The following is a 13,636-nucleotide window of genomic DNA, read 5'->3' as shown; positions in this document are numbered from 1 at the left end:
GAGTTTATGCGGAATGGTTTCCTAGTTATGAGATTCTAAATGAAGAAGGAAACGTATATAGATGGTGGTAAGATTTAGCAAACGGAAACGTGAACTTACTTTTTACATCAACGAGTCTAATGTTAGGATTTTAATTGTTGTCTTGTATGTAGATGATTTACTTTTTATTTGCGGATGATAATTTACTCATTGCTGATTTCAAATAGGCCATAAAAGGAGCAATTATGATGAGAAATTTAGGTCTTTTAATTTTTTTCTAAGAATAGAAGTAAAAAAATGAATGATGGTATATTTATCTCTCAAGAAAAGTTTGCAACAAAGGTCTTGAGGAGATTGAATGCAGAATAGTAACTCTACACTAAAATGAGATACTACAGGTCTAAATTTGAACAAGGAAGATTACAACTACGTGAATCTGACCATGCAAAAGAGTTTACTTGAACATTTCATATATTTAACAGTAAATATGTCTCATATAATATATGTATTAAGTCTTATTTATAGATTTATAGTCTCCAAAAAAGTCACTTTAACAAGTGGACAAGAAAATCCTAAGGTATGTAGATGGTTTCAAAGGATATAATATTTCATAAATTGCAGTAAATAATTTTGAGTTATCTGATTACATAAATAGTGATTAGATAGTAATTAGATAATAAATATGCATGGTAAAAAGAGAACATAGTGCTACGTGTTGTATTTGAGTTTGAGGGTTATTTCATAATTTTCAAAGAAACTACTCATAATATGTCTATCTATAGCTAAAGTTGAGTGTATAATAGAAACGTGGCGAGGATGGATTGCATAATAGAAACATGGTGAGGATGCATTACGTAAAGATCTTTAAAACACAATGAAGATTGATAGCGTAAAGATATTGTGATGAATTATTGGTCTCCGATCTTTTGGTGCATCCTTATTATTGATCGTATCATTGAGAAGTGTCTTGTTTGAATGAATAAATAATTATTTATCTTCTTATTGTTGTGGAGCAATGTGTATCTCTTTTTCAATTTTCATAAATTATGTATGGTAGTGGAGCAATCAGTTTTGGCAGACAGTCGTCTTTAGACAGATTGTGACGAAATTGATGCTGCAATTCGAATAACACAGAATTACGAAGCAAGATAAATTGTTACACTTAAAAAAAGTTGAATGACAGCAACCATGGATATCTCGTTTATGATAGAGTTCTATGCCACTCCACGCTGGCATCGACCGAAAGCTTTACTGGCCAGGAAAGGAGTTTGTTTTGTAGTTTGCTCTTTAGGAAGAAGTTGACTTTATTCACAATAAAGAGTTTAAGACAAAAGAAAAAATTGGATTGATTACTGCAATGTTAGCCATCTTGTTGAAGCACGGGAGTGACACAAAAGGGATTGGAAGTAACATTATTATTTTGTTTATAGGTTTCTGAGAGGCATGAAGAGGATGCTATAATCTCGTGGACAATGATAACATGCAGCCATTGGATTACTTTTTTCCAAGATAGGTTCCGTTGGAAGCTGCAATTCTATATATAATGTAAAGGTTGATGCAATATAATTCGATGAGATATGCATTAGAGCCCACAATCAGTTGTTTTCATGACATCTTCATTACCATAAACGTTACCCAGCTGCTAAAAACTAATATCAGAGGAAGGCAAACGAATAGAATCCTGATAGATTTGTTTGTTAAAAAGTTTAGATTCTGATCTTCAGATGTAAAGATATAATAAAGAAGAAAAATAGGACGCTATGAACACTCTTTTTGGATCCTTCTTCAATCTTGAAATTATTTCCAAGATAATAAAAATTGGACCTCAAATTCAAATCATAAGAATAGACAGAAAAACTAAATGAAAAATATGTAAGTAAAACAACTTTAATGGAATATTTGGTTTTTCTTATATATGATCTCGTTAAATAGGATTGAAGCTTCACAGCTCATGAAAGTAAGTTGCAGAAAATATCGCGGACTTCCTGAGTGCTCTTGAATTCATAACAGGCTGCAAGTGCGCAAACACAATCTCTTCAGTAAATTTTATCCCATCAGATGAAGAGCAACTAATTTGAAGAAATTGTGGTAATGAGCATTACCAAATATTGAGATCAGTTTGAGGCTCATCTTGTGGACTTGCAACATTTGTGACTCCTTCCATGATGTCAATATCAAGTTGCTTCGGTCTGCGACTTTTCTCATGAATCTGTATCATGTTTAGGATTCCTTGTGGTCAAAAAAAGCAAGAGATATGAGGGCAATGGGTATATGGTTTTGACAGTCTTTTACCTTTTTCGTCAGATAAGCGTTTTCCACTTTAAGGGATTTTTCCTGCGGAACAATGAGAACATCAGCCATTCGTAAGAAAGAGAGTCAGTACAGTTGTGAGCAATAAACAATTTGCAGTAGTTTTATTCATGCACTCTATAGCAATTCGGGAAGCACAAAACATATTTTATTAATTGAAAAAAACAATGATACAGAGTTTGGGTAAATTAATACAAACAAAAAATTCAGGATAGTCTAAACAACAATAAACATTTATAAAACTGATAGGTAGCAAGAGTAGCACTAGTAAGAGGAGAAGCATAATCGTTTGGTTTACCTCATAGAATAATACAATCATAAATAGCCTCTTAGAGTGTGAGAGCGCTCTTCTCTGATCTTCCGTAGGTTGTTGAGGATGGATAGATCAAATTGTAAGCTCTAAGTGAGGAAACATGTACAAAAACTCAGCAAGAAAGGAGCGGCAGGTCCATGACATGAGGCTAATGTTGCTTCAAAGGGCTAATAAGACTATCCACATGCAACGTCGTCTGTGGAAACTTGTAGTTAAGAGATTTCAAATTGGGATCCATTAATGTTGGTCATGACCATGTCTATGTCCATGAGATGAGAAGGAAATAGTAGCTGCGAATCCTAGAACCAAGCAAAGAGAACTAGCCGAGTGGTCAAAGAGCTATAAAAATGTGCAACTTCGCAAGCTTGCATTTAGATATGCAATACCACATTAGAGAAAATTGTAATTTTCTTATATTAGAAAACTGCTAATCGATTAGAAAATATAATTGAATTTTTCTAATTTTAAATATCAATTAAAGTTTCCATCTCCAAAATATTTGAAGTGTTGAAAAACTTAAGTTGGAAACAAAATCAACTATCTAGTAACATTGTAGGCCATATCAAAGTGTGAGGTCAAAAAGGATTAGATAAATCATATATCCATCTCTAAGAATTTTGAGCTCTAAAATAATAGAAGAAAAGATAGTTGATTAACTTCAAATACCATAAAAGAGATAATAGGGGTTGATAACTCTCATGTGAGCGAGATGAGAACCAAGTGAATGACCTTAGTAAATGATGTACCATGCAAAATGGATTAATTTAGGACTACAAATGGTTGTCCAAACAGTTTGAAAGCATTGATTCAAACTATCAAGTGGAGATAGAGGTGTCAATGGTCCACTATTGGAAGATGAGGCTTGAATGAGAAATATTTATTGTTAGGTCCACCATTTTTGTACTGATCTGAAGGCCTAATGACTCGTATGATGACCAATGCCAACTTTGGATGATTCATTTGCCTTCAGCAAAAATAAGTTACACCCATACTATCTCTACACTAGCTTTGTACTAGCTCCATATTAGCTTTATACCACCTTTGCGCTACCTATGTACTAGCCACCCAAAAATAATTATGCTAGATAGAAAGGAAAAAAACCACTACAAAATGGACTGGAATGTGCATGCAGGAGACCTTTAGATTAAGAATGATAGTACTTCAAATTATAATAGTTTTGGATAAAGAGAAAAACAACGAAGGGTGAGGAGTTACTCCCACTAAGACAACAAATGCCAAGTAGGGAAGATTTTTCAGATCCCAAATGACAGACACAATAACTCCAACTGGAATTCACATATATATAGAAAATATATAACTTGCATGTTAATAAAATGTACTAATTGACCTTAAATATGGCTTCAAGAAACCTTTTCAAAGGTTTGCAAAAAGGTATCAATGTCCAACCACATGGTAAACAATTAAAAGTAGAAGGGTCCTGAGAGATAATAAAAATCATGTATGGAAAAAAATATACAAATATTATTTTAAATATATTATTTAATAATATTGGAGACATCACAGTTCTCTTATCCTAAACATTACTTTTCCTCAAGCAATCACACGCTTGGGTGTTCGAAAATATTCTCACCTTCCTAGGTGACATCCTCAATCGACAAATGCTTCCATCATACGAGAAATTCAGTGATAGTGCACAATACCAACCTCTTCTCTCTAGCATTGATGATCTTGTGTCACTCAAGAATGAGTTTCCCATTTATATCAATGAGTGGAGGTTCCTTCAAAACCATGATGCACTGTCTGGTAGCCTTCTTGAGGCATAACACATTTTAGTCATTATTTATCTAACTCTCCTCAAAAAGTTCGAACTTGTAGGAAATTTTACCCACCATTTGAGTTACTCCGTAGGGTCCATAGTCATATGGCTTCAACCATTAATTCTTACCACATGACTTGATAGAGGATTGTATACATATGTTTGAAGCTAGAGGAATACAAAATCACCAACCTCAAGACTTTTCTCAACACAGTATAAACCAACATTTATCATCTACTGGTTATGATCCATCTACAAGTTATCATTGAGGAACCTTAGAATATCCATACTCTCCTATAGCCAGTCCTCGGCCCTTAGAGTATGATTATTGCCCAACTCCTAGTCCATAAAGCTTGAAAGTTCATCATCATACAAGGATTAAAGGGTGCCATACTTATCAATATGTGATAGGTGGCACTACAGAAATATTCTTTTGAATGTAACCAATGTATCTACACCTTCTGTTGTGCTAAAAAAATGTTATTGATAGAATCATCTATCCATTTGTTCATAATCTCCATCCTTCCATCTATCTACAAGTGATAACTCATACTTAGAAACTACTATGTCCCTGCCAAATGAAATAATTGCACCCAAATGGTGAAGAGAAATAGCTATTCACGTCACTTATTATGTTTTATGGAATACCATGCAAGCAAAATAACTCTTGGAAGAATCAACCAACCACTTGATTTCCTTAGTATCTATTGGGGATGGCCAAAATAAATAGGCATAATGAGTTAGGGGATCAACTACAACAACAAAAAATCTTTTCCTTGCACTTTGTGTAGCCTGGTGACAAATCTATTGCGATGCTACTTTCTTTCTTATAGAGAATCAGCAATAGATCAAGTAATCCCTTTAGTAGGTTTTTATATATCTTGTGTGTCCAACCAAGGGTAATTCATGTATCTCCTTTAAAATTCTTTCCTTAATCATCAACTTGGGAACCAAATATACTCTACCATTATAGTAAATGAGATAGTAAAAAACCTTATATCTATCATCTTGTACTTGACCATTCGTCCATTAGTATACAAATATGCTCTCAAATTATTCAACCACTTTTGATTCCATTCATTCAAATCTGTTTTATCCAAAAAGTATCAAAAGTTGTTCTGGTCTATCTCACAACAAACTTTTCTCTTACAAGGTAATATCAAAATTTAATGAGTGCTTTAGATAACTAAGAGGAAAGGAGCGAGGGGCGGGGGTGAATGAGTTGTGTCTAGTAACCATACAGTCCCTTCAAAATATTTCAGCACCAATAAAACTTTATAATATTTATCATGGATCACTTATACACATTAATCAACTCTTACAAACACTCTAATCCAAATTGTCAACTCTTTGTTATATGCTTTACCAATTACCAATAAAATTACTTAGTGGTAATCTAGTTAATAATGGGTTGTAGTAAATAGTAAAAATATGTAATAAATCCTTGCAACACAAATAACATTCACACATTAGACACCAATAAAATAACATGTAAACCATGTTAAGGGAAAAACCACCCAAGACCAAAAACCAGAAACTTTAACTTTTCTGAAGTGAGCTCTACTAGGAGCCAACCTTGTTAAAGGTTACATATACTTTGTTAAAGTGATCTTGTTAGACGATCTCACCAAATGATCATGTACACCTTGTCATTCCTTGCTCATGACTACAAATAGTGGACTGATTTAAAGGACCTACAAACACTACTAATTGATGTTAACATATAAGATTTCATAGACTTGTTACATCCACTTGGTACTTCCGAGATTTTTTGCTACAATGGTTAAATAGTAATAGTATAAAAATGATATGTTAAGAATAAAAGCTACCATTTCTTGTTTAGATCTCTGTTGTTGCTTTTTCTTTATCTTATCTCTTTACTCACTTGGCTGATTTACTCTTACACCAACTCTGCTTATTTTTGAATATTAGATAGCAGCCAAAAGAAGGGGGGGCTGACCCCAGAGTAAAAAAAATCTTAAGAATCAGCCAGAGTTTACCTCCCACCTATCTAACCAATACCAGTTTTATAATTGTTCTTGTTCCTCTTCTCTTCTCAATTCACCTAGCTCAACTCTTTACTCCTTATCCTTAAATAACTTAGCATTTAAAACAACTCAACACTTCAAAAATATAATCATCAACAACTTTGAACCAACAAGCCAAAATTGTCTTGCTCTCCTCAAATAGTTTTCTCAAGGCTTCAAGAACCTTCTACCTTTTTCTGCTTAATCATCGTCGGTCATAGGTTTGCAACAAAATTCCTTCATACAATCAATTTAGACACCTCAAAAATATAGGTTTATATAGAACATTGTGTCCATCCTTATCTTAACTCAATTTTCTTCATGAGATCCTTCTTGAATTTTGTGATCCATAGATCTCTTGAAACAAACATTAAATCGCATCTTAGACCATCTTGAACTCTCCAAATTTCCATCAAAATTCGGCCTCAGATTCTAGTTTTTCAAAATTGTTCATCTAGGTATCACTCACTAAACATAACATTTACTGCGGCAACATAATAGTAGGTCAATATTGACTTTCTTAGGCAATATTTTGCTCTTCTTTCTTTACCAATCGCTCGAGCAATGTAATAGTCACTCAATGAATAGAGTCTCCCTTCATTAACCTTGTAACTCAATTAACATTGTAGTCTCCAATACAACCTAAAAATACATGATTGTAAAACAATCAAACCAAGAATACATTACCATTGTCCAACTCATTCAAGTACCCATTGAATACCTTACATATCACTTCTGTCTTTTTCATACTTTCTTCAAATTCTCTTCATCAATCAAATCCTCTTCATCAATCTAATAATATGATACTTTACTAAGTTAGCATAATGTCTATGCAACTAAAACTGACATCAATGACAATATGACAACTAATGTGACTTTCTTACATACATTCATAGTAACATCAGCTAACAATCTCCCACTATCAAGTCCATTATTAGTTGGGACTAACAATCTCAACGTTTGGTATTAATGACAACACAACATAAAATTTTCATTACAAAACATAATATAAGATAATCAAATATATACATTATCAACAATAGAAAATTTCAGCTTCATGTCTTCACTTGCAAAAAATTTGTAACTCACTGTGTACCATCCACAAAAGTAACTTCTTCAATATTTCTCCCCCTAAGGCTATGATCTATTATTTTAGGTTATGTCATCTCCTGTCTTCTTTCAGCTTCATTTTTGTAACACTCTCCATTTGCTTCTTTAGTTACTCTCGCTTTCCACTATATTTTCACATTTACTTTGTTCTTCTCATTTAGTCTATTCTCCTCCTTTGATGGCAATGCCAAATGTCATAATGAATGTCAAAATGACACTTATAAAACCTTCTATTTATCCTTCTACTTTGAATGTACTAATTACTTCAGTTTCATCACAGTAAACTTTAGATCTTCAAAAATACTCCTAAAGTGTGAATATTTATGCATCAAATCCATAAATATATTACAATTCATCCATTAATTAATGCAACGTGCATCTTTAGCTAGTAAATTTTGATTAGCTGCAGAACCCCCAGTTTACCTCATAGATATTCAAAAGCATTCTTCAATAATGGGTCAGTAAATATATCAGAATTTTTTTCCTTAGACATCACATATTCAAATCACACTTGCTTCTCCTATACTTTCTCTCTCAAATAGTGACATTTGATTGACATATTTGTTTTTGCATACATCATGCAATATTTTTTGAAATATTGATGGCACTTATATTTGTTGGAATATTCAAATGGGAAGAGTACTTCTGAGAGGCGGGAGGGTGAATCAGAAGTACAACACTTTTAACCTTTTTCAAATCCTTTTAAAACAAATAACTGAAAGTAAACTGCTTGCACGTAAACATATTAAATACACATAAAGTAAACACATGACACCAGAATTTGGTAACCTAGAAACCCTCTAGGAATAAGAAGGTAAAACTGGGGTGGGGATGATACCCACAAAATCACAGTAGTAATAATTATTTGACGACTTCTGAAGGTCTACCCTATGAAAGGCCTGCCCTGTTAAAGGCTTTACACTATGTCAATAGTGACCTGGTTAAAAGATTTACAAACACTTTACATGAAGTGTCACCCTATTAAAGGATTTAATCACCTCTTCAAAGGATCTACAAAATAGTTGTTAAGCTAACCTATCAACATAGGTTTTCCACTATCTAATACAATTGCTAGAGAGTATTAGAAACCTTTGACCTAATTGCTTACAATCTTCAATTGCTAATTTTAGGCACTTGATCTACTCATTCTACTGTGACCCTTGCTTGATCTGATATCTGTTCATAGACCTTGTTCTGTTATGTTCAACTGGATGTGTAATTGTTGCTCAATTCACTAAGTCTATGATGCCCTTGCTATTTACCCTGTTCCGCAATTTTGCTATTTGCTTAGCAACTTCCTTAACTTCTATTCAGCAACTTAAAATTGTGGGGTCTAAGCCTCCTTATAAAGATTTCGTAGACTTAGGGTTAGGTATGGCTCTATGATCCATATTGAATCTTGAATTCCTGCTCATTCCTTGCATTTTTCTCAGTGGTTGCATGATTTCTCCATTTTTTTGATTGGTTGTATGCTAATTGCATAGGAAATATAAAATATTCGTTCTTATCCTTATTATCCTTCTATGTCGGCTCCAAAAATGGTTTACATCTGAGTTTGTGAGGGCACAAAGTCATATGCTGATTCTATGTTACTCGGCACATACTGGACTATTGGTGCTTGGCACATATTTGATCCTGGTTTGCTCAACACTTATTACATTATTTCTTTCTCAGCATATGAAGCATTTTGACTTGCTCGACATCAACTATGACTTGGCACCTATATAATGCTCAGCAACTGAACTAACTCAACACCTGCTGGAATTCTGACTCGGCACATACTATGGCTCGGCATACATAGTGTACTCGGCTTCAATGTAGAAAGTGGTTAAATATATTGATACTCAAATGTCAAAACCATTCTATAACCAACAATATTATCATAGTAAATAGTAATAGGCTTGGTTACCTTTTCTTCCATTACTTCCAACAATTGTTTGATTCATACGATATTTCAATAATTGATAGTAGTAGCAACATATTTAGCTTCAACAACAAATTGTGAAATAAAGCTTTCTTGCTTTCTTATCCATGTTATAGTATTTTTGCTAGAAATAAAGCTCCACCACTTGTGTTTTTTTGGTAATCAACATTGTCAGCCTAATCATCATCAGTGTAGAATTTAAGACTAAAGTCATCATCTTCTTTATAGAATAGGCCATAATCTTTAGTTTCTTTAAGATATCTAAATATCCTTTTCATAGTAGTCATGTGTGTTTCCCTCAGATTAGATAAAACACCTTGAAACAATTCGAAAAGCTCAGACAATATCCACTCTACAATCTACAACATACTATAGCTGTTCAATCATAGATCTTTATTATATTTGACCAACCTCACCAGTAGTGTATTCTTTTGATAATTTCACTCCAATCACCATACATGCACCGACTAGGTTAGACTCATCCATGCCAGATGTTTTTAAGATTTCCTTCACACACTAGGGTTGAGTGACATAGGCACCCTTCTTTTTCTAGTAGACTTGTAATACAATGAACACTTTTACCTCTCTAAACATTGACATTTTGAATTTAGTGCTCATTTTTTCAGCAAATATCTCACTAAGCATGTCATTTCCACCAAATATTATCTCATCAACAAATAATTCAACAATCAACACCATATCTTCATATTCATTCTTCAAGTATAGATTATTATTTTCACTTGCTTTAGCAAATCCAATCTGAATCAAATAAGAGTGTAATCTTTCATACCATACTCTTGGCGCTTGTTTTAGTCCACATAATGCTTTGTTCAACTTGTAGACCATGTTCTTTTCAAGTTTAATGAATCCTTTAGGATACTCAATACATATCTCTTCTTCAAGTAGCCCATTAAGAAATACAAATTTTAGATCCATTTAATATACCTTGAATTTCTTGTATGTAGCATAAGCCAACAATGTTTGTATGCCTTCCAATCTTGACACAAGTGCACAATTTTCACCATAGTTAATTTCTTACTGTGTATAACCTTTTAGAACTAATCTTGCCATGTTTCTTACCACTTCTCCATTCTCATTCATCTTTCTTTGTACAATCTTTTTGTCACGATCACATTTTTGTCAAATGGTCTCAATACTAGTATCCAGGTACTATTCTTCTTAATTTGATCAATCTCCTCATTCATAGCATTAACCCAACATTCATCATCCAATGTAGGTTTTACTCTTCTTGGTTCAAAATCAACTATCAAACATGTACCTTCTCTTATTTTTCTTCTTGTTTGTACTCTAACACTTATGTCTCTAATTATTTGTTTAGGTGAATGGTTGTTCACCACATATTTTCCCAAGACAGTTTCAGATCTTTGATTTTCTTCATTTCCTTCACTATGTAGAAGTTTCGCTTCCTACTCAAGTTGAATTGTTTGGTGCTCAGGAATAACATTATGTGACTTAGTTACAACTATCCTATTTTTGGTAGCTTTGTGTTGTAACATTGGTAGCTTATTAGGTGTCTCTTCATAGACAAAAACAAACTTGTTATAATCTTCAGGCTCATTTTTTTCCTTCCACATCGTTCTTATCTATTAACTTATTAAATCTTATATATGTACATTCAATCATCTAGTTATTAGCTTTGTTCAAACATTTGTCACCTATAATCTTAGATGAATATCCAAGGAATATGCCTTTACCATTCCTAGCATCCTTGTGAATGTAATACCTACTTCCAAAGATTTTGAAATAACTTACATTCAATAAATGACCATACCAATATTTATATGGTATCTTGTTTCTTTCTTTCTTTAATTGAACTTGGTTGACAATGTAAACAATGGTACTGATGGATTCTCTCCAAAATATCTAAGAGACCTCCTTCTCAATCATTAGTGTCCTTGCATAATCTATGATAGATCTATTTCTCCTTTCAGAAATACTATTCTCTTGCGTTGCTCTTGGTGCGAATAATTGTATTTTGATACCGTTCCCAGTTTAAAAATTAGTGAATTAAATAGACATAAATTTACCACCCCTATCAAATCTCAAACATTTCTTTCAACTCCTACTATGTACCACTTAATCATGTCAAAATCATCTAATCTCACATTCATGAACATTACAATCATCATCCTCGAATAATCATTCATAAACAATATGAAATATATGTCACCATAGTAACTATCAACTCCAATTGGACCACATAAATTTGTATGTACCAATTCTATAATATTACATGAAGTGTGTGCCTTTCTATAAAAACTAGATTTTGTCATCTTACCAAGCTGGCATTCTTTATGCATAGAATTTTAAGGTTTTTGCAAATTTGGTAAGCCCACCATGTTCTCAAAATTTATGTGACAACCTTTTATGCCATAACCACACATCCTCAATTCTAGAAAATAAGCATATCTCAACTTTAGGATCAAGGTAGAATACATTACCTTTTTTTTAAATTCTATATCCAATTAATTTCCCTTCATCATCAAAGATTTTGACCTTCTTTTTCTCAAATTCTAGCTTGTGACTTGAGATATTCAATTGAACAACACTCAAGAGAATATATTAAAGTCCTTGAACTCAATATGCATCAACACATCCAATTTTTTCATTTACAATTAGTCATCCTTTACCTTTAATCAATTATAGAACATCATTACAAAACATAACAGTTCCATTCTCATAAATTTCACAACTTGGATCTTACTTGATTGGAACATAAACCATTTCAACTACTTCCTTGTCATCATTAGAACTAGTCTTGATATGCTCTTCCTCAACAATGTACCCTGACTTCTTTCATTTATCTTGATAATCCCTATTCTTCTTATACTTGAAATATTTCTTCACACTTCTATCAAACTTTATTCTATTAGGACATTTAGCAATAAAGTGACCAACCTCATTATATTTGAAATAGATTAGGGGAAATTTACCTCTATATTTAACTTTACCTCTTGATAACCTTCTTGCTACAAATGTTTCAAGATCATCCATATCATCTTTAGTTTTACGCTCACCTTCTTCTTTACTTTTCTTCTTTTTCTTTGAATTGTTGATGGTTAGCGAAGACTCAAAGGAATTTCCCATTATAACCATTCTATTATCATAATTTCTCAATTCAAACACAGTTAACCAACCAACTAGACTATCTAGCATCAATACATTACTAGGGATGTGTTAGCATGAATGCTAATGGTATTCCTTTGGAGGAGTACCCTAGGCATCGAACAGAGTATGTACATGATTGACATGGTGTATTCATGATTGTGTTTGTTATTTATGCCAACATAGTTTTATTTTTGTGAAAACTAACAAAATAACAGACAAAGAACAAGGTCATATGGACTATGTATTCATCATGAGATCAAGCACAATTAAGGATGTATTCTACATTGTGTCCTGATGAAGTGAACAAGTGTGTGTGCAGAGTGTCTAAGACATATGGTGTTATTCATAAATTACAGGAGATAATAAGTAGACAGAGTACCCAAAAAAGAAATTAGAGAAGAAAAAGCCCTAGTTTCACAAGATGAAAAGAAATATGATTAGATTATAGATAGTGGATGTTCACATCATATGACTGAAGATGTGAATAAGTTTGTTAAATTTAGTGATCATGATGAAAGAATTGTCATGGTTGGTAGCAATGAAACTTGTCATATCAAAGGTATAGGCTCTAATACTCTTGATGGAAAGACTAATACTAATAATATTTATTATGTTGATAGAATAAAGCATAACATATTGAGTGTTGGACAATTGGTTGATAAAGGTTATTAGTTGCAATTCAAAGAGAAGACATCTATCATCAAGGATAAATATGGTAAGTAGATTGGAACTTGTACAAGATCTAGAGGTAATGTATTTCAATTGAATTCAATAGAAATGACTTGTTTAGTTGTAAAGGTGGATAACAACTAGTTATGGCATAGAAGATTCTGTCATAATAACTTTGATAACATTATCAAGGCTAGTAGTACGTTTTCTATTAGAGATCTACCTAAATTTGAGAAACCTACTAATGTTGCTTGCAAAGAATGTGTTCTAGAGAAGCAGAAGAAAGTTTCTTTTTCTAAAAAGAAATTCACTACTACAACAAAATTGGAGATTCTTTATACAGATCTGAGTGGTCCCACTAGAACAAGATGATTTTTTGGTGACAGGTACTTTATCAT

General features: G+C 32.8%; 1 protein-coding gene across 2 annotated transcripts in view; it reads right to left on the bottom strand.

Moving 5' to 3' along the window:
* Nucleotides 1–1,651: 1,651 nt before the first annotated feature.
* Nucleotides 1,652–13,636, bottom strand: part of LOC149564744 (MADS-box protein AGL42-like) — a 202,916-nt gene continuing 190,931 nt past the window's right edge. The window contains exons 5-7 of one of the 2 annotated variants that reach the window (XM_089816944.1): nt 2,272–2,313; nt 2,082–2,188; nt 1,652–1,990 (exon numbers count right to left, since the gene is read on the bottom strand). In XM_089816944.1, the coding sequence (XP_089673070.1) occupies nt 1,981–1,990; nt 2,082–2,188; nt 2,272–2,313 (159 nt within the window). In that variant the 3' untranslated portion in view covers nt 1,652–1,980. The remainder of the gene's footprint in view (nt 1,991–2,081; nt 2,189–2,271; nt 2,314–13,636) is intronic. The other variant, XM_089816945.1, reaches the window with a different exon arrangement.

The sequence above is a fragment of the Cupressus sempervirens genome, chromosome 3 (genome assembly GCF_028749045.1).
Source record: "Cupressus sempervirens isolate cs-2001-9-10 chromosome 3, ASM2874904v1, whole genome shotgun sequence".
NCBI classification, from domain to species: Eukaryota; Viridiplantae; Streptophyta; class Pinopsida; order Cupressales; family Cupressaceae; genus Cupressus; species Cupressus sempervirens.
The sequence above is the reverse complement of the archived record's forward strand: the minus strand, read 5'-3'. Positions and strand labels throughout refer to the sequence as shown.